Below are 25,252 nucleotides of genomic sequence, written 5' to 3'. Positions count from 1 at the left end.
TGCGACGGACGTGAATGTTCACATTAGATTCTAGATTTAGGAAGGATGGGGAATACTGCTGTACTTTGGCGGGGGATGTTTCGTTCCATTCCAGAAACCAAGTAACATTTGTTCAGGAAATACTTGTTTCGTTAAACGCGTCGGTTTCCTTTCCCTATGGGCTCAGGACAGTGTTCAAAAAAACAATTTTTTGGCGAAACTAAAAGAAGGGGCCAATCCTGATAGAAGTTCTCTCCCGGCTAAGAGGTAAACAGTATTCCTACAAAGTAAAAGAACCAAGACAACAGATTACTTATTTCGCAAGTATACATGTCACGATAAGGTGATGTTTGTCTGGAATTAAAAAAAAAACACCACTCCGAACCACCACCGTGCCATAATTTGTGTTGACTGCGGGGGCCTAATTTTTTGCCCAAGATTCCGTGTGGCTGCATATTATAACCTCGCAAGCACTTGTTGTCACTGAACCTCAAGTGTGCTCCAGTCATAGTCGGTGATATATATAATGATGATACTAAAAAAATTAGGAGTTAAGAGTAAATATACGGCCTCTGTCCGACTAGCGCGGTCAATGCTTAAATCTAGAAATGCTGAAACAGGCCAACGATTCATTATCACACACGTTTGGTGATTGTTACCTAAAGTAACGTAACTACAACGTAACTGCCTTGTCCGACTGGTCTGTTAATTATAACGAGGTGGCCGTAATATTGTAGCAGAATGCGCAACGCACAAGCGAAAATCAAGCCCTACTACAGCCAATAATGCTGAGCAGGCACTAGTATGCTGCAGTGTTTTCAGAATAAATGCATGTGAAGCAGTAAGACGCCACTCATTGAAGTGCAGCTAGCAATCACAGAGGCGCCGTAGTGCCGCTGCCGAAATGGCGCGCGCGTGTGGGTCTGTGTACGGGGATGAGTAAAGGGGCTGGGGTGGGCGACAACGAACCAAGGAAATGCGGAAGCAGAGTCTGCTTGTTGGTTTATGCGTGTACCGGCAAGATGTGTCTCGCATATACGTTTACAGCGCATGAACGCTATTTTTTCGCGCAGTGCACGTACGTGCTTTTCGCTGGTAGATTGTTTATAAAACGCCCATTAATCTTCGGCATAAATGGTTTTGTGTATAAGAAACATTTAAGGCAGTACCTAATATTAACATAAGGTATAAAATCCCCCTATGCTGGTTGCCTAATTCAAAAATATTTTGATGGAACCCACTAGTCGACGTCACAGTCACTGCTTTGGGGTTCTCTGTCGTGTAAAGCAAATTTAAGCTCCAAGATAATTGAACCAACCGCACGGGAAATTGCAAAACAAACTTCCAGTCATGTGCGAAAATTAAACTGCAAGCTAAATTGCCGCAAAGGCAACCGTGCGATCGTTCGCAATGCTTCCGACAACCCGCGAGGCCGAAGGGTGTCCTCCTTTGACGTCATGACGGGCGCAACCAATCAGGGGCGTCAAAAGACGAAAAGCGCGCGTCTTTCAAACGGGGCCGCGCTTTTTGCAAGATAAATGCCACTTGGACTCATGTACGATAAATTTCAATGTGATATTCGGAATCAGCGCGCAAGAAACTATATAACTGTTAATCTAACTCAATTTTTTTGGAAAGCGCTTCAGCTTCCCTTTAACGCTAGGTTGGGATTTGTGAGCCCCCTAGTCGAGGTTAAGATCGCGTCGGAGGTTTAGGGTGCAGCGCCGCACCGGGCAACTAGACGGATCTTGCGGCGAGACAGAGTCTCGGCCGTGGTTTCTCGAGCGGTTTGTGTACGCTCCGAGAGTACGAGAGTTAGACGAAGTTGAGGAGCTCGAGTGATTTGTGCGCACTCGGAGCTAGCGTCTAGCCGAAGTTTGAAGTTTTTTTTTTACTTCTTATGTACCCAGTTTTCATACTGTAAATAGCTGTACATAAACTTCCGTTTCACTTAATCAACTTCAACGCCTCGAGTTCGCCAATTCGACCGCCATCTCCAAGAACTTCAACACCATCACCCAGCCAGCCTCCTGCCAAATCAACCGGAGCCCGGGCGATTGGGTTCCTGATCGACACCGGACTTCGGGGACTTCAATCTTTACTGGGGTGTTTGGGAGTCTCACATTGTGGATATTTTGTTCAGGTTTATGGCATACGTCACCCTCTTCACAAAGTGGCTTTCATTACGGCTGCGTGTAAGAAGGTGCTTTGTTTATCCACATGCAAATACAATGAGGAGGTTTGTGCTACGCCACCGCGATCGCGCCCCGAACAACGTTGTCCACAGTACTCGAAGACGGCTTTTGTGCTCCGACTTTCTATCGTAACCATCGTTGTCATAACGAACTGACTCTCAACCCGAACAATGATGACATGATTACGGTGTTGAAGGCCTGAAATACTCGCTAACTAACGCAATAAATAGTATACCTGCATATATTACAAGAATCAAAACCTATGAATATTTCCAAGCAGGTCTTTATTGATTTCCAACCCTTTCAGGCGCAAAACACAAATCCTATTCCACACAGGATGGCGTTCTATTAATTGGAGAAAATTACTTTTACTCTCTTGTCTTGGTCTGAGGACCCGGCCCACTAACCAGCTCGATGTAATTGTTAAATAAAGTTTTCTACTCCTCCGTGTCCTCCTCCTCCTTTTGAATGCAGTTTTCCTATAACGCATATCCGAATATCGGGAAGATCTACGGCCGTGGAAACTGTACCGAAATATCCCTCCAGGTCTGAACAAACATAGTGCTATTGTATCTTTAACGTAGACGTGACTCGTTTTGCTCAATAAACCTCCTACTGGTTAGAAGCTTTGTATAAAACTAGCACGCGCCTATACACACAGTGGGTTATTTGGAACTCAATAACCTACTAATCTTTGCAGCCCATAGTGTATGTCGGCGTACTTGCATGTCATGACAACGTAAAGCGATGCGATACAATACTTTGGAGTGTTCCGCAAGGTTGCGAAAACTGTTTTACCTAACATATGATTACCGGGAATCGTAATGCTTCCTGCCAAAACCGGCAGCCCGAAAGGCCTAGATTTCGTTTTGGTCTTCCATTTTTTCTGTTGTCGGTCATGAGCAGCTGACTGTTCCCTTTGTTCGAAATATTGCTTAATACAGAAGCGTACGCCTAGCTCCGACTCTTCGCGCTCCGCACAGGACCGGCTTCGCAAGGGAGGGGGCGACGCCAGCAATATTTCTTCCGTAGCGGTATCCAAAACTAAACTTTACCTCACACCATGAACTAGTGTATGCGATTTTAAGCCTATTGTTATGATAAAAAGTTATCCACACGCCAATTCCGGTGCGGACAAGCATCAGAAGTTGACCGAGCGCAAAGAAACAGCAGGGAGAGCGAGCCTGAGTGAAGCAGACGACAAATGCGATAATCGCTAAGCTGACGTCACAGAGGCGCGCTTCGCAGCGCCGCCCGTGTTCGCGCTCACCGCCAATCACGACTTGGCCATGCACTACCATGTCTCCCACCGCGCGTTTCCCCCCGCTAATATCAGCCTTAATAATTCTCAGGAACGCACGTGGCCGCTCTTGCAGACCGGCTCTCTTCCGTGTCGTGCAGTACTGCACCATATTCACCCCACACTGTTTCCCTCCCCCAACTGCCCTTGGTGCGGTGCTCTAGCCACCGTGTCGCACTCCATGTGGGCATGTCCTAATGATCCCTTCCCCGCCATAGCGAGGCAAGAGCAGTGGGAGGTGGGGGTGGTAGCTAGGGTACGGGGATAAAATCGGTGAACCGAGCCATAGCTGTCGCCGTCAGGCTCATGCCACCGGCCCCTCCACCCTCTTAACTGCATTTACAATAAAGTTACTATCTCCCTCTCTCTCAAGTAAGTTGTGCAGGCTCAGCACCTGAAGCCGCTCATTCGGCAACCCTTATAAGTTAATTTTTAAGTTACCCCTATACTGCTTCCCCCAGGATGGAAAACCTTGCGTATGTTAAAACCACTTTGTCTCCTTATACATCACAGTCTCAGAATCAAGCACCGCACTGTCATATTCGTCCACCGCCACAACTTTTCATCGATAAATTTGCGGCTCCCGCCTCACCGTTAGGTTTCGGCCATATTAAACGTCTCCTCAACGTCTCCTGTGCCTCACCCATGTGCAGCTTTCCCGCTCATGGCAGTCCTTTCAACAGCGATTACTTTGCCGTTATTTATCGTAATTGAAAGTTATTTTGCGCTGCTAATATTGGGGGTTAAAACTTGCTTTGCACACAGTTTCAAGTCTTGCACGTTTTGTGGCTAGGTTCCTGAGCCATGGAAACTATCCCATAGAAATGCATGGGGAGTAAGATTTGACAGCGAATTGCCCATAAAATATTCAGAATCCTGGAACATTCTTGTAGTGTTTACATGTCCACGTTGGCTTCTTGCTTTGTGCCAAATATAACTTTCCTGAAGTGGTTTCCCTAGGTTCCTGAGAGAACGGAATTTTGAGCGAGAAAGCTGGGTATGCACATTGTACCCCTACCTTGTAAGCTATTGCACGAATACGTTACCTTCGGGGTTGAGCAAGTGCTCCTTCATGAAAGTGTCCTTGTCAGTGGGACACGTGGCGCCAATGGTAGCGTCCTTGGCTGCGCCGTCCTTGACAGGGCCATCCTTGCCGTCCTTGGCGCCAATGGTAGCGTCCTTGGCTGCGCCATCCTTGGCAGTACCTTTGACGTCCTTGCCGTCCTTGGCAGGACTTTTGCCGTCCTTGGCGCCAATGGTAGAGTCCTTGGCTGCGCCGTCTTTGGCAGTACTTTTGCCGTCCTTGCCGTCCTTGGCACTACTTTTGGTGTTCTTGGAAGGGCTTTGTGTGGTGTATTTTACAGGGTCTTTAGTCTGTGTTACTTTCGAAAGTGGCTTGGCGGGACTTTTAGTGTCGGCGTCGGGGTGTCGGTGATGCCTGTGAATGTGGTGTTCTTCACCCACTTGAACCAGCACGTCCTCCAGTGAAGTGACGGTTACGCCAACCGACTCGATCCCCAATTTCTTGGTCTTCTCTTCCAACTCCTGGAATTAATGACATTGCATCTTCGTTAGTACGAAGAACAGGGCTGCTTAACATATGGCCGAGCAGAGTGCACTCCAAAGGCCTAAAGAACGTGTCGAAACGCTGACTGGAAGGGCCACGCTTCAGGCTCGCAATAACGACTGCGAACACGTAAGTCTTCTTACGTGCTTTGAAGCCGAAAACCTGCCTACTATTGCGGCGGATGCCTTTGACATACTCGTCCAGCCGTCGACAAAGCAGCCATGCTATATTTAATCCACCTTTATTCGCCGTAATTCGTGGTAATTGAACTTAATCCTACCTTAATTCATTATTCCATTTATTTATTTTTATTATCTTAACCACTATCTTAACCCACATTAATCCACCTTGGCCGTCTTAACCAACCTTAATCTCACATTACGAATCATTACTATCAATCACTAGGAAATCATTAGCTTTGGTAATGTTTAATCCTCTCTTGTGCATGGCTGGCGGGCTGAAGTTCGCTTATGGACTTCCTTGGGTCACGTGGGTTTTTGTACCGCTACTGTCGACGCCGAGATCATTCGAGGTCTCCTTCCAAGGAGACACACGGAGCTTGTTTCTGAGCGACCGAAGTGGTCATAAGGGTTTCATTAGCATTTCATTCCACTGGACAGCTAACCTGGAATAGCACAGCCGTTTTGATGAACAAATAATTCTGACGTGCGCTATCACACATTGTCACAACCGGTTTCGAACGGTTAGTTGTCCGATTTCCGGTGAAAACCGTAAATAGATTAGAAAACACTGCAAGACTGATTTCAGCGTAATCTCATGTTAGTTTAGTATAGCCGCTCGTTGAAACGAGATCAAGTAGCGTTTAGAGCAAGTATGAGGCATTGCTTCAGCAAGGCTGCGGCGGTCTTGGTGCGCTAACACCTGGTGCTAAACATTTACTTGCCGTGTGTAGAGACATTAGGGAGTTTTAGCTGACCGTTTTTGACGGTCCGCTCCTGTATCGGCGGCCCCCTCAGCGAAACCGAAGCCAATGCCGTTCGCCGCCAAGCGCGCCACGCATGCGCAATGGCGCGGCCGCTCGCTATCAGAGCGCAGCGGACCGTGAAAAACGGTCAGCTAAAACTCGCTAGTACCACACTGAACGCGCCACACAACATCAGATGCAGTCCGGCGTCATGCAGAGGTATACCTTGAACATTGTGATGAGCAGCTTGGTGCCGAGTATCTGCCCCAGGACGAATATAGCCTCGTTGTCCGAGTTCGTCTGCAGGCGCGCCCTGGGCGCAAAGTTGCGCAACAACGCTTCGATGGACGGCACGTTGCACGTGGGAAGCTTGGTGATGAGCAGGCGGTAGCCCGTGCTGAAGCGCTGCTTGAGGAACGTGGGCGAGCCAGCGCACCTGCGCCCAGCCACAGCGCACGAGGTGCACAAGGCCCTGAGGCGACGCATTTCTGACGCAGACGTGTAGAGCTGACTGACGGCTCACATAAACAAACGCGCCCATACAGTGCGTGGTCAATCAGCGAAGCTGTAACGTGCGGCCGGTGCTCACCCGTATGTTACTCCTTGTGGTTCAGAAAAGTATTTCTCGGTATACGTTACATGTTTGTGTTATTAAAGACGATAGTCTTTCATGGGCTACCTAAACGCAAAACTTTTGGTCTCTCTGTCTGCCTGTCTGCCTGTGACTCGATTCAGCCACCCGGCCAAAGTGAAACAGAAGCTGCGCAATAGTCATATACCCACAGCCCGAGCCCTCACGACCCTATATGCCAATGACAACGGAGCCACATACGTCGATTCAGCGGTCTACCCACATCGACCAGGGACCTACGTAGCGGTAGTGGTGGACGCCATCACTGGCGACACTCGCAGTGCGGGCAGCTTCACCGCAGCGGACTCACACCAAGCGGAAGAAATGGCCATCGCCTTGGCCATAACAGACCCCAAGTGTACTACAGTGATCAGTGATTCGCGAACCGCAGTGCTCCGTTACGCCACAAACAAAGTGTGTGCCAGTGCAGTGAAAGTGATCAGTACCGCGAAATCTACAGACACCCTAGTAACTCTCCGATGGTTCCCCGCACACATGGGGTCCCTACATCTCGGAACGGGTCTCGCCAACCGCAACGAGACGGCCGATGCCGCTGCGCGCGCGCTCACACACCGCGCGGCGGCCAACGGCTCGGCCACGTCTCCAGAACGGTACGAGCCTCCCGAGTGCACCCCCCTCACGAGCTATGGGGACATTCTGCTGTGGTATAGAACTAATCGAAGACGGCGACCCCCGCCTCATCCGAAACTTTCACGCGCGGAAGCGGTGGCATATCGACAGTTACAGACAGGGTCCCTTCTAACCCCGGTGCTAGGTGTACATGTGTGCCCCGAAGTATACGAGACAGATGTGTGCCGATTGTGCGCGAGTGCCAAAGCAACTACAGCCCACATCCTGTGGAACTGTGAACTGAACCCGCGGGAGGCTGCCACACAAACGTAGCTTCCCCCAAACATTACGAACGCGATGACCTCGTCGGACTACAGCACCCAACACCTGGCCGTCCAGCAAGTGCAGGCGGCTCTCGAACGCCAGCTGCATAGGATCGCACCCACGGGTACGGGACGCCTCTCGGAACTCGGGGCGTGCGGTCTGGCAGCGGCAGAAAGAGCACGCTGGCACGACGTCGTGGCCGCGTCTTAGAGGCTCGCCCCTACGGGGCTCGCTCCTAATTGCAGGCTTTCAATAAATGTTGTTCTCTCTCTCTCTCTCTAAACGTCTAAGTCCGGTGTTAATGTTCATACTTGTGAACATTTTTGAACAATAAAACATTACGCAAACATGAGGCAGAAAGTCAATACATGAGTGATATTTGCAGTGTTCCTTTATTAAAAAATTCACGGACGCTTGCTTTTGCGATAGTAAATGAAATACTACATCAGCTGCAGAAAACCGTCGCCTGATGTTGCCCGCGCTACCTGGCGGTATTTAAAAAAATCAAACGGCAACAACTACAGGTTCCACAAGATAATTTCCACGTTCCGTTTGGAACGCTCGAGGAGTAGGGCAAAGTGGTTCTATGAATGTTATAATAGGCTGCCTCGATTCACGCGCGTCTTTGCCGTGCGGCAGCGCTGGCATCGGCGCACCCGACTTAAAGCAGTGGAAGGCGGTAAATTTAAATTGACTTGAGCAAACCTCTAGCGTGTGGTCTTGGGAGGAACGAGACGGGAGAGGAGCTCATGAGAGATGAGCGGAAAGGAAAAGGGAGGCATTTACTTGCCAGGAGCGCCAGTCGGCTATACACCATTTTCCTCGCTAGAGGTGGGCGCCGCCATTTGCTTTTTCTGACCGGACGCTAGCGCCGTCTATGAAGCGACCGCCGAAACTTCCGCGCTGGGCTGTTAAGTGCTCCGTTCTTTCCGCGCGTCTGCTCGGTACCCGTGCATTACCAAGTGAACCGTAGTGGTTTGGCGTTAAGTTAGCGGTTGCAGTGCTTGAGGTGTGTTCTGTTTTGTTTTCATCATCTGCGGACGGATTTTAGGTTTTCATTTGCTGCCAGAGCGGAAAATGCCGATCCCGGCTGTTGCGAGCAGCAGTAGCAGTGTGGTGGTGGTGCCGGTGGTGCTCCGCAGTTCCGCGATGCAAACGTACCGGTATGGCACGGACTGACATTAAATCGATATCGGGGAGTAAATACGTGTTTTCAATGCCACCGTGGTCGATATGTTCACCGATTAGTCATGTTTACGGAAGCGCGGACGTCGAATGCGAAGCGCGCACAGCATTGGGTCACGGTGATCCGTGCTCGCGATGGACTTTCGACGAGGCGATTGCTACGCTGTTGACATTGCAATGTAATATAATCTTTCTTAACTAGACTTATGATGACTACGGACGAAACGAAATTACCTGGGCGGAAAAATAACACGACCGCACAACCAGTCTAATTACTATTCGAAGGTTGAACTGAAGGGTCGACGTTCGGGCGAGTTAATTCTGGTTGATCATGATCGTGATTATGATTGACCTAACTCTGCGCAGCCCATGTGGCATGTCGCTCGGAGCCCACCTTTGTGAAACCGCTGCTTGCACCACAAATGCTTTACGCTACCAGCAGTAACTGTTTTGTAATTGAAATTAGATTCCGTGACAACGCAAAAGGATTAGCTTTTCCTTTGACCGCGTTGTGAACAGGTTGAGCTATTTTCCAAATGCAGCGTTGACGCGTATCTCGAGCTTCGTTTCCACATTGGGCTGCCTGCTTATCCTGCTATCGACCAGCAGTGTGCGATGGAGAAAGTTATCCTTTCATATCGTTTGGCAGTGTATGAAAAAAATGCGCGTTCGCCTGAAAAAAAAGTAAACAAAACGCCGTGATTTTAAAGGTTAGATCAGATGAAAAGGGTATTGTTTAATGCCAATCGGCTGTAATGACCAAACAATATATGGCATTTTAAATTGACTACAAGGAACCAGAAGTTATTGTAATGTTGTATTGTATCGGCGCTCGCGAAAGATCCCCAGGTGGTCAAAATTAACCCGGAGCCCTCCACTACGGCGCGCCTCATCACCCATGAAGCGTCGGGGTGTTAAACACCATAATGAATCAATTAATCAATCAAACAATGCTGTATGGTAAAGGATAAAGTTGCTTCTAACATTTCAGGGGGTTCCGTTCCCTGTCGCAGCTTTGCGTGTGATAAATGGATTTTGCTCCGTCTGCTTGCCGTCCAAGTGCACCCAACAAACCCTGGAGTTGGTCGTTGGTACAAAGTCGTTGCGATTTATCAGCGGCATCCACCAATATCTCAGCTCGGTGTGTGTTGGGAAGCGATGCAGCAAAAACACGCCGCAACCGCACTGCACTTTTTCCAGGCAGTGTCGTGCACATGCGTGCTGTCAGCGACTGTTTCTCGCTTTCTCTGGTTGTTCAATAACCCACCACCGCGCAGTGCTGACCAAGTGACGTTTGCGCCTTGAACGGCATCGCAGCATTGGCTAAAACAGTTGAAAGTTCCGCGAAAACTAAGCACGCGGTGCGAAATACCCCCTGTATACGCAGCGGAGCATACCGCGCCGAGCGATGTTAGCAGCCCAGCGCGCACAGGCAACACTGGTCGGCCGCCGAGAGAACTGGTTTGAGAGTATTTTCCTCCTTTCCCGGCTGCCTATGGAAAATGGTGTATAGTCTTTCGTCGACATTTGCAACGAAAGGAGCAGATACGCGGCCATCTTTTGTAGCGTAAGCTACACTGGCCGAGCTTGAGCAGTTTAGCATGGACCCCGAAGGGCTGTGATGCGCAAGCGCGAGGAGCATTGGATTGGATTGGATTGGAAATCCAATCCAATTAGAGTACGGTGGTGTAGAGAATTGGGTCTGCACATTCGCCGGTCTGTGCATTCCGGAGGAGTGACGTCATAGCCGTGGCAGACGCACTGGCGCCGGCGTGTGCTCAGCTGTGCGTCTCCGTTGCGCAGTAGCCAAACCTGACGCTGCACCGGAGCCGCTTGATAGCCGTTTCGCGTGGCTCCTCGAGAGCCGTACTGCGCATGCACGAGGAGCAGTGACTGGACTGGGTTGGATTGGATTGGATTGGATTGGATTGGATTGGATTGGATTGGACTGGACTGGATTGCATTGGATTGCTGAACCTTAGCTCACGCTACGTATATCCTGGCGTAGCCGAGCTGAACCACTGCTATTTTTCTCTTTCGTTCCCGTTTCTGCTGACGGGTGGCCTACCCATTCCCAAGTAACGTGCCGCCGGTGTTTGCAAGAGCCACGTTGACGATGCTCCGTCCGCCCCGCTTCACCCCTGCCGGCGTTGTCGCTTGAGCTGTGCTCCCCGCTGTAGCTTGCTGCGCGCACGCTCCGCTGCGAGAGACTTTTTTTCGCTCTTTCCAATCCAATGCGCCATTCCCCCTTTCCAATGTTGGTAGGCGCGAGCCCGTCATCTATGAGCACAGCCCATCTCTGTCCCTGTACTTCTAACTCCTGTCCCACCTGTTTTGTTTTTTCGCGTACACAGGACCACTGGAATTTTTTTTTCGCCTAGCCATATAAAGCTTCGCTTTAAAATAAAAGATCGCGCAGCCAACAAAACCAGTCTTTTCTGACCTGTTGTGCTAATGTGAGAGTCAAATTACGAGTACACACTAATCATGGGGTGTACGTATTATGATGAGATTAGGAATTTATTACTGCATTTGTTTTAAATGTAGGGTTGCTGCATAGCCGACATCTCTCTCGCTGGTATTTGTGGATGTGTTAGTTTCTCCTTTCCTGTTCCAGTCCGAAATAAACATGCTATTTATGACAAATTTTAAAAGGACCCCGCAACACTTTCGACAAACGATTTCACTCTTTCCTTCGCGTCTGGAAGCACTCTGAAAGCAATAGGTATCGCCAGCACGGAGCGGCACTGCTTGATTTGCTCGTCGCAGCATATACGCCTTCCGTTTCTGCTTTGTTTTTATGGCTTTACTTGTAAAGACGCTATCGAAAAGCGTTCATTGCTGCAACTGAAGTAAAACCGGCCAATAGCCGCCACATGGCCTAAATTCGAGCTGTCCAAGAACGTCAAGACAGGGAAAGAGAAAAATCTTTTGTGCGAGTTTCCAAGTTATCTGATGAGCACAGAGCAGCAATTCTTGGCTGAGGCACTTTGCGACCCCCTAATCTAACTACTGGGTGGGTTGGGTGACAAATTTCTGCAAGCATTTAAGATTTTAAAAAAAGAAAGTGTTGCAGGGTCCCTTTAAGCGATTTTACGCTTGCCGCAGTGCTAAAACCTGAATACGTAATCGCCGAAAAAATCAGGAAATCTGTTTGGCAGCATGTGTATGCACCGATATCCGAAATTGTGTTCAGTGATATTCTCTACTGGGGAGAAAATGCCCATTTCTAGGTTTAGAAATTACCTATTTTTAGCATTTTTCACCGCAGGTTTATCAAGAATTTCCAGCAAATTTCCCTGTATTCTCTTTCTGCGGCTGATAGATCTTATGTCTATTTGTCACTTATGTCTCCTTTACATAGCCTTCCGGACGGAGACGCCGTTCGGAGAACTAGAGTTTCAACGTCAAATAAATTGTACTACATCTGCCGCTCGGCAGTATTTACTACGCATTTCACGTTCTGTACCAAACAGCATGCTTACTTTGCCTGCTAAAGCTCCAAGTTAAAGCTGCCCGTATACTCCGGCTTTATGAACTAGATTGGAAGCGGTCTTGGGTGCTCGTGGCTTGCGAAAAGACGACGGCGGATATTTCATGTTTGACTGTAAATCCGACGAAGTGTTCAGGTAACTTTTTGAAGGAAAAGAATGCAATAAATGATGCGAGATCCGGTTTGCTTTTCCTTTTTACTACTCCATGAGTCCTAAAATTTCTTGCATCTACTAAAGATGTCTTCTTTCCCTTCGTCCATGATTACAACCGAAAATTCCACCCCAAAGGGAAAATACTATCTTCGAAAACCTAATGGAAACAAACTGTGGCATACGAAAGTACAACTTCATCTGATCCTTTCTGACGAACCGAAGTGCCACAATAGGAATCGGAGATCTCCGCACAGACAACATAATAACTTCGAATAAAGGCACACCACAAGGCGCCGTACTCTCTCCAACCCTATTTAACATAGCTATTATGAAGCTCCCATCGAAACTGCACGAGATTGAAGGAATCCATCATGCTATTTATGCCGACGATATAACGATTTGGACCAACACGGGATCGGATGGCGATATACAGGAAAAATTGCAAAGTGCCGTACACACACTGCAGAAGTACGCACAAGCGAGTGGGCTCCAATGAGCGCCGGAGAAATCAGAACTACTACTAGTTAAACGCCGGCGATGAGAGTTCGCATATGAGCAACCCCAGATCAGACTTAGTTTGGTTGGGCAAGAGATTCGCGTTGTCGATCCAGCACGAATCCTTGGCTTGCATATACAGTAAAATGGGGACAGCGGATACACAGTTCAACCAATCACACAATCAGCAGCCCACATAATGAGAATGATTGGCCGAAAAGCCAACAGACATCACGGGCCCAAGGTATCAGACGTGACGAGGCTTATTCAAGCCCTAATTATGAGCCGGACCGTCTACGCAGCTCCATATCTTCTCCATCTTAAGAATTACGAAAGGGAAAAGCTTGAGACCATCCTCCGCAGGGTTTAAAAACAAGCTCCGGGTCTACCACCCACCAGAGCAACTGGCAAGCTCCTCCGCTTAGGCGTCTACAACACGGTGGAGGAGCATATCGAAGCACACCTTATAAACCAGCGGGAACGTCTCACGCTCACTCCTACCGGCAGTCATATACTCCGTCGTCTGGGATATTCCACCAACGCTGGAGGACACACCGCGACGACGGAGGCTTTACGCCACGAGCTCAGAGAGAAACTCAACGTGGCACCAATACCTCGGAACATACACCCCGAGCTCCATACAGGGAGAAGATCAGCGAGGGCCAGATATATAGTCCAGATTCGATAGTCACCAGCTTCGAGGTTCACGGGCGCATCCAAGTATCCGCATCGGCCAGCGATGGCAATTTCCGTCATACACCCAGACCTGCAGGAGATAGCTTCGGCCTCCGTCAACACAAGCAGCCCAACAGAGGTAGAAGAGGCAGCTATAGCTATTGCCATATTATCCAGCGCGTCAGACCCAAAAACACGTACGCGTCATCACCGACTCCCAGGCAGTGTTGTACGGAACGGCGTTACAAGGAACGGCGTTCCTGGAACTAGTTTCTTTTTGGAGGAACGGAGGAACGCCACCGTTCCATTAAGGGTCGGTGGAACTGTAACGGTAACTCGTTAGATTTTTGAAGGAACGGCAGGAACGGCGTTCCTGCCGTTACATCGCTAGGATCTGGCTACTTTTGATGCCATGGCTCGAATACAAAAATCCCCAAGTCGCTACTGCGTTTCTCTTCCTGGTCAATTTGCCAGCCCTTCAGCCGTACGTGCTTCCTCGAAGGTCAAAGGCAGAAGAATAACCACGCAGCAGGCCGCAGCTTGTGCTTGCTTTCATGCTGATTGAGCTCACGCGGCGTTCGAAGGGTGAATAGCGTAGCCGCGAGAATGCTTTTCGCCTTTCATCGTTTGTCTGGGGAGGCCAGGATGCGCGTTTGGCCGATAGAATTGTTCTCTGGCGGGAAAAGATTGTCTAATACGGGATCCGGACATTTAGGTGCAGGACGTTTCGGTGCGGACATTTCTGTGCACGGACATTTCGGTGCGCGACGTCTTGGCGCAGACATTTTGAGTCACGGGATGTGGCAGCATTCTTTGAACATTTTAGCTTTAATATTGTAATTTTGTGACTTGATAGGATCTTACGTTCGAGACTTGTGCTTGCGCCGCCGTTCGTGCAAACGAACGCTAAACCCTGGCGGAGCTTTGCCACGTAAAACCCAACTTCTGTAGAAGACGGTAAAAATTAACGTTGTTAATTTGCATCCGTTCAACCTTTGTTTAACATTCATGTGAACAACCCTAATATTTTAAGTGTTACCAAAGCGCTTTGCTTTCACTCCACCCAACGGTGCAAGACGCTGTTGCTTTTAGTCTATTCCTCCCCCCCCCCCCCCCCCCCCAGCAAAACTTCCGCGAAACAAAAAACAGAAAAACGGGGTCGATGAAGCGCGTGTGCATTCCGTTTTCATTATTGTCTCAATCAATCTCGTCTTCGTTGCATTCGGGGTCGGTTCTACTTAAAACTAACCAACCAACAATCGCACTTACAATGGCGTTACTTTGGGAAGGGGCAGGCTCAGCGCTGCCGGCTTCCGGCCCTCTTGGTACAGAGAGAGGGGTGTCACTTGTGCTTCACCATTGCGTCAACTGGACTCCGAAAACTTGAAGACGACTGTTGCGGCTCTCGTCCCACTATAGCCTACTAAATTTTTTGCGCCTTATAATGGGAGAAAGCGATGTATGCCTCGGGTGTCCATGATATGCCCGACTGGAAGAGTTAATTGCCAATGGAGAGACTGAAGGCGAAGAAAGAGCGATTCTTGTGGGGGTATTCTCGTAACTGTCCCTTTTGAAAACGACCCTTTTGCGTCCCTTTCATCGTGACGTACTTCCGGTTAAGCAGTGGGCGTTGGCAGTAGGTTTGCCGCGTTTGCGTTACGTCACTTCCGATTGTTTGCTTTTAGCCAATCAGGGCTCGCCAAAAGGGACACTTTTGAAAGGGGCGCAAAGGGACAAAACACGGGAATACCGCCCCTGGAGTGGGTGCGCCGTCGGTATGACCGCGACGCGCGGAAGGGCGTAGCCAGCAAACGATAGTGGCCATTGTGTTCTCAGAGGCTTTTTGGGTGGCTTTTTGTTGCATATTATAGAGGTTTGGGGAGCTCATGGTGAATGTAAAGCTTTTTCCTGTATCACCGCAGTGACGCTTCGGAGACTGTGAACTACGCCACGCCTGTAGGATTTCCAGGGGAAACCGAAAATAACATGACTGAAAACAAATCCGGTCGAGATTCAAAGATTCAAGCGTAGAGGCAGGGAAGAAGGGGGGGGGGGGGGCGCTAGGACAAAGAATTAAAATGTGGTGAATGTAGGCATGTAAACATAAAACCAAGGTTGGTTTTCCCGAACAGAACGGGTGGAATTCGTATGCACAACCCGTACGCGCTTAATCAACATTTAGGACATATAGAAGCTGCGGCTGTTTTCAAAAAGACCCGTTCTTCCTCCACGACAATATCCTCGACCAGTGTTCGCAAATTAATTTTAGCAAGGCAGCCCAGCCTACGTAATGCTCTTCATAAGCTTTTATACATTCTGGGGGGCAAGCTATGTTTGTTATGTTTTGGATATTGAGAGTGCACGTGCATGTGATTTATGTAATTTGAGGGTGTGTAATTTAAAAAAAAATACAAAAAGGTGTCAGACCATCGTAAACACCGGTTAATTTTCTTAGCTAAAAAAGAGCGAATGTAAATTAACAACCTGTCGTAAATAAAAAAAACGTGTGATAAAGAATTCAATCGGCTGCATAACAGGTTTCCCAAGGAAGAGGTATTAAACAAAATTATAGAAATGTAGAATTTCTAAAAATACCTGGCAAAGATCAAACATGGCATCAATCAAAAAATAAATTCACTGCTCCAGATTGTTGTCCATAACCCACGTTAAGCGGAAATAAAAATATAACAGCTGTCGCAAACAGGCAAGCACCGCATAATTTGGTCGCTGAAAAGTTTGCCCACCGAAATGTCCGTGCACCGAAATATCCGTGCAACGAAACGCCCGTACACCGATATGTCCGTACACCGATATGTCCGCACCGAAACAACCTGCACCAAAATGTCCTAGACCCGTCTGGAGTTTGTCCAATGCTCCCTGAAAAAATTCGCCTAGATAGGGTCATTTCTTTTGATTGTTTTTATTTCCAGATAATCTGCTGCCGGCGGTGTTAAAATTCGTATGATATACGTTGTTCGATGTGAGTTTTAAATTTCTCACTTAATTCCGCCCCAGGATTATCCGACACTATATTTTAATTTAGAAACCTAATTGTAACGTTAATGTAACGACACGTTCCAATTTTCGAAGTGGAACTGGAACGCGTTCCTTTCGCAGCAAAGGAACTTGTAACGGGAACTCGTTTCAAAATTGTGAAGGAACGAGGAACGAGCTTTCGTTCCTATTTTAGAGGAACGTGTACAACACTGCTCCCAGGTCGCCTGCCGGAGCTATCCAAGGGGCAGGGTCTGTTCTATAGCGCACCGCATTCTCGCCAGCAAGGCGCCAGAACACCTCAAAAGTGTTACAACAGTATAGACTCCCGGACACAACTCTCTTTGTGGCAGTCAGCGAGCTAACGCTATCTCCCGAGCCCATGCCTCCCGGGCGCCACTGGAGGATTATTACCCGCAGCCCATAATGCTGCAATACAACGCAATTCTACAGCACCAGCGACTCACCCGACAAGCCTCTCCTCCCCCGCACAAATCCTTAACGAGAGAAGAAGCGATATTCTGGCGTCAACTACAAACAAACACCTTCCCGCACCTAGTTAGGCTCCAGGCCATGTACCCTACAATTCACCCTTAAAACAAATGCCCTTCTTGCACAATTCAGTACGCCTACCTTCACCAGGTTACGTGGGCCTGTCCTGACATTGCAAACATTCCTCGGATACCCAACCCAACTCTTGAGCAGTGGAAAGCTGCGTTGCTCAGCTCGGACCCGGAAGATCAGCGATAGCTGGTACGACGGGCCACGAGTGCAGCCAGAGCTACAGGCGCCCTGGAATAGGGGCACCTCCCCTCCTCAAGCAAACGACACCGTTTCCTAAAAAGTGTTAAATAAAGTTATTCCTCCTCCTACTCTGCACAGAGCATCACTGAATGCGCTTTAAGAACGTAAAAAACGTTTGCCCAATTAAAAAGAACACCAAAAACACTGGAACCTACTTGTACCTTAACGTTTCCTTATATCCCTCCCTCACACAGTTTCTTCCGAGACCTGCATTAAGCCCTACCAAAAAATCCTGCAGCCATTACTCTCCGAACTGGTTGTAATCACGTTCTTCGTAGCAGCCCTTGTGCTCGCAATGTCCCCAATAGTCGTCGCATAACTCGTTCAAAATATGACATCCGCACCACGAAGTATGACAATACAGCCAGCTAAGAAGCCGCGGTGCAGGAATACCGTATGCGGCCGTTGGCCATGATGGCGATTCGGTCGCCCAGGATGTCCGCCTCGTCCAGGTGCTGCGTGGTGAGCAGGACGGCCGTGGTGCGCTTCAGCTTGAGCAGCAGCTGCCACATCTCGCGCCGACCATCGGGGTCCATGTTGGTGGTCGGCTCGTCCAGGATAACAATCTGCACCAGAAGCGTTTCATTTATTGCCAGAGAAAGGCCACGTTGCCATGCATGGCTCGTTCAAGGTCACCTTGTGGAGAGAGCTCTGTCTGCTACTTCCCGTGTGCGATTACGTCCGATCATAAGCTATATTCAACGCAACCTGACGTAACAACGCAACAATCAGGCTAATTGATTAGGTTTGATTAGGTCATGCCAGTTTTTCCTAGTCATCCATCTGAAGCGGAATCGTCGTGCCGCCTTTAGTTGTTCAACCCACATTTTTCTGTACCCGTTAAGCACAACAGACTAAGTTGGCATGTATATTTCTATTTGTTCCGTGCGCATCACGATTGAGGACGTCTCATCTACAAAATTTGACTGACGCGTCCGAACAGACATCATGACACGGCCGTTTTAATCACCAACAAGCACAGGCAAGCATCGCGTAGAGTTCGTGGCATTACCGAGAATGTTTTATAAATGCTCTCGCGGTGGCGCTTCAACTGATTCGTAATTTTAACGCGCCACGATGTTGCCGGGCAGCATGCGCGGACTGTAAGTCTTGATTAGTTACGAGTATAATCTACACTTAGTTTTAACTGACACAAGCAGTTGGGCTGGTGTGGTTCTATGTTAAGATCACACCACTACGTCCAAAATTACGTCCAGGAGTGCCCTTAACCAAGGCGCAGTGGCCCTGATGTTAGCCACAGCAATCACCATGTGGACAGTGACTACAGTGGGAGAGTTAGAATGGACAACGTCGCTAGCGGCTACAGTCGGAACGCAACTCTGCCAAAATTGTAGATATTTTGCCAGAGATTGCCTACAATTACGCCCTTGACGTTGTTTACAAACATTCGTTTATCATACCTTGGGTGTGGCAACAATGGCAAGCGCAGTGCAAAGCCGGCGCTGTAGTCCCAGCGATAGGTCCTTGGCGATGACACTGCGGTGCTCAAACAGGCTTGCCTCGTGTAGTAGGGTCACCACTTCAAGGCGAGCCTTCTTGAGCGGAACGCCTTTCACCTGCAAGCCACAAAAAGTCGCCTCGTCTCGTCACAAGAAGGCCCCGAGGACCGCACCTTGCTGGAGATTAAATGTTGATTAACATTTAGCCAATACATGATCCGACAGTTCACTGTAACAAAACAAAAGCCATCCAGAATTTAGGGACATCGTACTTTTTTTGTGACAAAAGTTGCTTGTATTGGGCCACAAAGCTATTTTGCATATAGTTCACATTACCAGGGCAAACTTTGATTTGTACTAGATATTACGACTAACATGTTCGATTATGCCCCAGAGAGATGGGCGATATCAGAGGTGAAGGCTGTAGACGCCCAATCGCGCAAAAGTCGTAGGTATACAAGCTCCCCATATAAGTCAGTGCACTACGCAAAATATCAGCTTCCGAAAAGGTTCTTACTAATTCTAGAAGGTTTGCTTGAAGAGCCACAACGGGAATAAGGAAATACGTATTTCTGTAAACGCCGAATTGATAAAAACGGCCGATCGAACAGAGTGACAAACCCCAAGATAATAGCTGGTATCGGTCGTGCTTCGTATAAGGCGACAGCAACTATCACAGGCCAAAGCGCGTTTACCGTCCACCGAGAAGGACGTACTCGGCCATTTTTTTCCTGACTGTTATTTGTACTTCAGACTGTTGATTGATAGTCCAGACTTGATTTTCCAGACTATATATAAAAAATTACGCCCCGACAATCATTCGATTTGAGCCGTGAGTTGCACCTTGATTATTCCCTTATTGAGACAGCAACTCACGGCTCAAATCGAATTTCGTTTGATTTTCGCTTGATGGTGGTGTCCGCACGAATGGACGCGGACGGACATTGGGAGGTCCTAAGGTACTCCGCACCGCTACAGGCGAGGGAGTAAGCCGTTTGACTATAGGGTACTAACTCCCGGTCGTAGCCCAATGGGCAAGACGACTGACACAAATTCTGTCTGGTCTACCACACACAGGCTCGAATCCTGCCCGTGCGTGTGGGATTTTTGCGATTGTAAATGCTATCCGCACGGACGCGGACGGGCATTGTGCGGTCCTAAGGTACTCCGCAACTAAAAAAAAGCAGACGGCAAGCCTTTCGAACCGCGTCTTGGCCGCATATTTAGGTGCGAATCGGCAGGGTCCTCGCAGGCGTTGCCAAATCACCCCCCTACCCGGCTGGGTAAAATCAAGACAGACTGATCAGTTGCAGTTGCGAAACGACACCAGCGAGGATTGCTGTACTGGATGGGAGCAGTCTGTCTTGATTTTCACCCAACCGGCCAAACCGCTTCCGCTCACTGACTAGCCGGCGTCACTATCAGTAATTAACAGTGACGCTGGCCAGTCAGTGAGCGGAAGCGGTTTGGCCGGCTGGGTAAAATTCAAGACAGACTGCTCCCATCCAGTACAGCAATCCTCGCTGGTGTCGTTTTGCAACTACAACTGATCAGCCTGTCTTGATTTTACCTAACCGGAAAAACCGCTTCCGCTCACTGACTAGCCAGCGTCGGACATGGGTCGCCGGGTAGGGGGGGTGATTTGGCAACGCCTCCAAGGACCTTGCCAAAATCTTAACTATTCGCAGCGTATGTAGCATGCAGCGGAAGCACAGAGGTAGTGAGAGAGGCCATAGATTATCGGGAGAAAGTCTATTGCCCGAAAACGCTAAGCATAAATGCGTTGCGTACTAGCCGTACTCTGCACCGCTGGTTCTCAAATTGGGGTTAACGAAGCCCTCCCCAAAGCACTTCAACCACCACCCAGTTTTCAATTCTTTTTGCTAAACCTTGCTGGAAACGCAAAATGGTAGCTTCGCTACAAGTCTTAGCCCATGTTTCAACGTTGGCTTTTTGCACGATACGCCAGCTTTGCGAAAAAGCCGGACACACAAAAGGCTCGGGGACTTTAGCTACAGGACCAATTGTTTGACAATACGACAGGCATACGCATAAAGATCAGACATAAGAGACGGCTGGGCATTGAATATGTGCATGAGGGTCTTTAGCTGGAAGTTTGAATTGTTTGACATTAGGACACAGGTCAACATAATTTATCGTGGTGTCCCCATCACTTTTGCAAGCTCGTGGCTTACTCATGGTTGAGAACCACTATTTTGCACCTTTCCCTCACTGCACCGTGCACCTCCCTTATGGCAATATGTACCGAGAAAGGATGATCACCGTGCACCTCTCCTATAGCATAATGTACCGAGAAAGGATGATCCAGTGTTATACTGTTTGAAATTCTATCCTTAACGACCTCCAGCTCAGTGGTTCGGAGGCGTGATTCGACTAAGTGTCGTAGAGTGCAGTGGATTATTTTAAGGCAGTGGTTCTCAGCCATGGATGTGTCGGGGACCCCTTGTGGACTGGTGGAAGTGATGGGGGACCCCTTGCAGCGGAGGGGTGGGAGGGGGGGGGGGGTGCGTAGGTAAATTAACACAACTGGAGCGTGAAACAGGTGCCTTTTATTGCTACCAAAAACATCAAACAAACGTGCCACATCACTTCATTTTGGACAGTTCATCAATACGTGGCACAGTCGCGCTTAAACAGAGTTGCATATCTCCAAATGAGTCACGGCCGGACTAAACTCCAAAAAATGTAAAAAAAAAAAAAGCGGGTGAGGGTTTTGCGGATCCTAGAAATGGCTTCGCGGACCCCCTAGGGTCCGCGGACCCCCATTTGAGAACCACTGTTTTAAGGAATCCACAGAAACCACCCGCGTAGACGGCGGCCAATATGGCATCAAAGCTTTCCTTCTGCTAACACCGTGTAACCTCACAACTGCCTTGCACATTGACTGTTCGGAAGCAATAGTCAAAGGAAAACAACCGATGTGCAAATGACCCTCAGTTGAACGTTCCCAGCAATATTAGCAAGGGAACCTGTCTAAAGACCGCAGATAGCCTCAAATTATTTAAGCGGGCGCCACGTTAGAATTACCTGCGTGAGTAGTGCGCCTTACTGGCGGGAGTCATAGCAACCGCGCAAGTTCAGGTAGTTGGGAATTATTGCTGAAGGTGGTGTCCCGTCGCGAGTCCGCACTAATTCGCCATGTATACGTGGGGGCAGCCATAGCAACCTCATCTCAGCTCATTTTCTACAAATTGCACGTGCTACAAATGTTCCGACTTAGTGGAGCGGCGTTCGAAGTGCGAGGGATTTGCCACCGCCACAGATGCTAGAGTGTTTGGAATGTGTGAATGCACTCTTTGCTAAGTGAGGACTTAATATGTACTGTGTTTGGTGTCGCGATGTAGAGGGACTCCAGAAGGTGCCGGCTGCACTCTTTTGAACGGCTGCTACTAAGTGTGAAAGAAGGCTGTGAACGACGGTGAACGACGGTGATGAAACATTTCCGGAAAACACCGAAAAGGTTCTGCGTAGTGTGTGTGTGTGTGTGTGTGTGTGTGTGTGTGTGTGTGTGTGTGTGTGTGTGTGTGTGTGTGTGTGTGTGTGTGTGTGTGTGTGTGTGTGTGTGTGTGTGTGTGTATGAAGGGGAAGAGGTCACGGCAGTGTGCGTCGAGCGAAGGCGTTGACGGCACTCCGTGGTGGGGCAGATTTGAAAAGCGCTTCATAGCCCCTCGTTGCATCAGGACGCATCTGTTGTGTGCAACGTGTATAAAGAACAGTATGAGAAAAAACTGGATTTCATATGGCGTCTTGGTGCAGAAATATTACGCTAGAGCATCAAGTTTCAGGGTACTGTGTTTGTATTTTGCGGTACAAGAAATATGTAGTCAAATGCATAAAGACCCCCGCTGCTTGCCCTGGTATTTTAAACTGGTCTCTTAGACGCTCGCGTTTCGTGATGTTGCTCAACCTGAGTCACTCCAGCAGTCACTCTTGGTCTTGTATGCGTCAACTTTCGCATAGCGAGTATAGCGCATAGCGCCAAGTAGTCTGCGAACGCTTTTGAGTGGTTGATGCCCGTTACGTGGCAGGACGTTTGTCTTGCCGAAGCTTCATCGCATTTTAAATTGACCCCTGCAACGGCGTCAGTGCCAGTATAATCTTTCCTAAGTACTACTTTAAGAATGCCTTCGCAGGCGTTCGACTTCCCGGGTTTCATTGACCTTCTGTGCAAACATCTCTCCCTGTGGTTCTCAAAATTTCGATCTTTCCGGGGATGTTCTGCAACCCTAACCTTCCACTTGTTTTCCCCATTATAAATCGCCATTGAATGGAGTGAACGCTGCTGCGAATGGCTGCCGCTCTACCATGCTGCTGTTCTTCCACATAACGATGAAGACTGCCGTCACGAGGAAGACCTCAAAGGCTTGGGCATGTATTAGTACGAGCGTTTCGAATGATTCGGTAGGTCGAGAATGAACGCAGCAACAGGCCAAAATGCCCGTAACGACAACAAATATTCAGAGAAGCTCCGATAAGCGAACTACAATAATTCAAAAGAAAATGAGGCAAAACGAGTCTACACCAGGATCCAACAAAGGATTCCTGGAAGGCGAGACAAGCACTCATCCCCAGCTTCACGACGGCTCGATGGATTGAGTGACCGAAATGAATGCGTTGTGGCCTTTGGCATCTAAACGTGTGTCAGAGACGTATTGGGACCATGCATGAGCAATTTGAGCGCGCCAGTTGCAGAAGTAGCAGTTGGACGAGTCCATTTTACTTGATAATGCAAAACGGGCAAGCGCTAGCCAAGCTCTCGGTGCCCACAACTTGCCACGTCGTACGGGGTGGTGTTACGGCTACGTAACGTTGAGCCCAGACGCCTGTGCTACACGGCGACTTTCAGTTGACAGTTTGAATGATCCCTTGGAAGTCCCCCCTATGTATTTGCACTGTGACATTCGATAGACAATTGTTCGAAGGCTTTCGGAAGGCCTTTCAAACGGCAGCGTAGCACAGTTGCATTGGGCAAGGCTGTCAGCCATAGTAACTGAAGACTCGAAGAAAACATTGAGAGGACACAAGATTTCAGCCCTCGCAGCGCCGAGCTTCGCACCGCTGCTCCATCCCACGGCGCAGCAGTCACCAGCTATCCAAACAACCCTGGCAGCGCCCACAACGCCGGCAGATACATTCGGCAATCTTATAGCCTAAGTGTACTGGTAGATTTTTTAAAAATACCGGCGGATCCTTTAATCGAATGGCCTAGGTTTACTGGTAGCTTTTTAATAAGCTGATAGTTTGTTAATGTCCGCTAAGGCCGAATGTCTGGAACGTCGCTACGTCCAAACGAGTTGGTGGTTAGAGGAAAACTTCAGAATTTCCCCGGTTCCCGCCGTCCATTCCAACCTTCTCCCCGGTCAGTTTATATATTTTTTCAACTCCCGCAACCTTGGTTGATCGCGCAATTCCATCTTCGCAGTGCTCTTTGTGCGAAAGCTGTCGTAGTGTGTGCAGTGAACAGCATCTCATGCAGCGTTTCGACATTCTAAAGGCGCAACCGCCGGTACTCTCAAGGCTACACCTCTAATGGCACATCTTTAACGGTCCGCTACGCGGACAGAGGTCTCCGGCACGGTCGCGAAAATTACGCAATAATACAGCCGCACTTTGCACAAACGCAGCCAAAACCAATTCCACTCCTGGAGTCCACAACAGAGCCACACCAATTCACTCCCCCCGACAACACAAGGGAAATTTATGGCGCGCACTGAGAGGCTCTTTTGACCACTCCGAGCCTACAACTTTATCGGTGCACGTCCATCACGTTTTATATGCTACACGAGTGTCATGGATCCACTTGCAGACCCGCCTGAACGCACACTGTAGGCATTCCTCCAGTTCACTCCTGAGAACCATTCTCGGGGGGTTCCCGCTAAATACCCTCCATACCGCTGTCATCCGTCGCCAGCGGCAACGGGGACGAAGAGGGCCTCCGCGATCGGCCACCGGCGGCGCGCCGTTGCTCCGGCCGTTCCAGTCGCCCGGAGAGAAAGTAAGTTGAAAAGGGGGCGTGGCCGCGTTTTTCGCCGCACCGCGGCGCGCGTAGCCCAAGGTCGCTTTCAATGGCGCGGGCGGGCGCAGGGGACGAAAACTCGGCCTTCGCGGCCTGTGTGCCACGTTAAATAATAAAAAAAAAGTTACCGTACACCAATGCAGGAGAAAGGTAGAAGTAGTTACTGGTGCCATTAGGGTAGTGACCGGTGCGTTTGAATTTTCTGCATAGACTATTCGTTGCACAGCAGTATTCCTTTTTGTAGTCACACATGGTTCCAAAACACAACACGTTTTCCGGTTTTATTTCTGAAAATCTCGTATATCTTGTTTGGAACGCACGGAACGCATATTCCGTGCGTTCCGAGCAAGAACCAAATTATGGGAATTCAACCGACCGAAATCCAAACACGAAAACTACCCCCTATGTCGTTTCCTTTTTTCTCTTTTAAACGTGCAATCTTTGACAGATAAAGTAGATGACAT

General features: G+C 48.9%; 1 protein-coding gene across 1 annotated transcript in view; it reads right to left on the bottom strand.

Annotated features, from left to right (window-relative positions):
• Window positions 1-25,252, bottom strand: part of LOC144175241 (uncharacterized) — a 62,752-nt gene that overhangs the window by 25,664 nt on the left and 11,836 nt on the right. Inside the window, exons 3-6 of the mRNA XM_077704342.1 lie at window positions 18,713-18,868; window positions 17,685-17,857; window positions 6,192-6,402; window positions 4,521-5,019 (exon numbers count right to left, since the gene is read on the bottom strand). Of these exons, the coding sequence (XP_077560468.1) occupies window positions 4,521-5,019; window positions 6,192-6,402; window positions 17,685-17,857; window positions 18,713-18,868 (1,039 nt within the window). The remainder of the gene's footprint in view (window positions 1-4,520; window positions 5,020-6,191; window positions 6,403-17,684; window positions 17,858-18,712; window positions 18,869-25,252) is intronic.

Source organism: Haemaphysalis longicornis, unplaced genomic scaffold (assembly GCF_048455015.1).
Source record: "Haemaphysalis longicornis isolate Haplotype H1 unplaced genomic scaffold, Haemaphysalis longicornis Haplotype H1 scaffold_3, whole genome shotgun sequence".
Lineage (NCBI taxonomy): Eukaryota > Metazoa > Arthropoda > Arachnida > Ixodida > Ixodidae > Haemaphysalis > Haemaphysalis longicornis.
The sequence above is the reverse complement of the archived record's forward strand: the minus strand, read 5'-3'. Positions and strand labels throughout refer to the sequence as shown.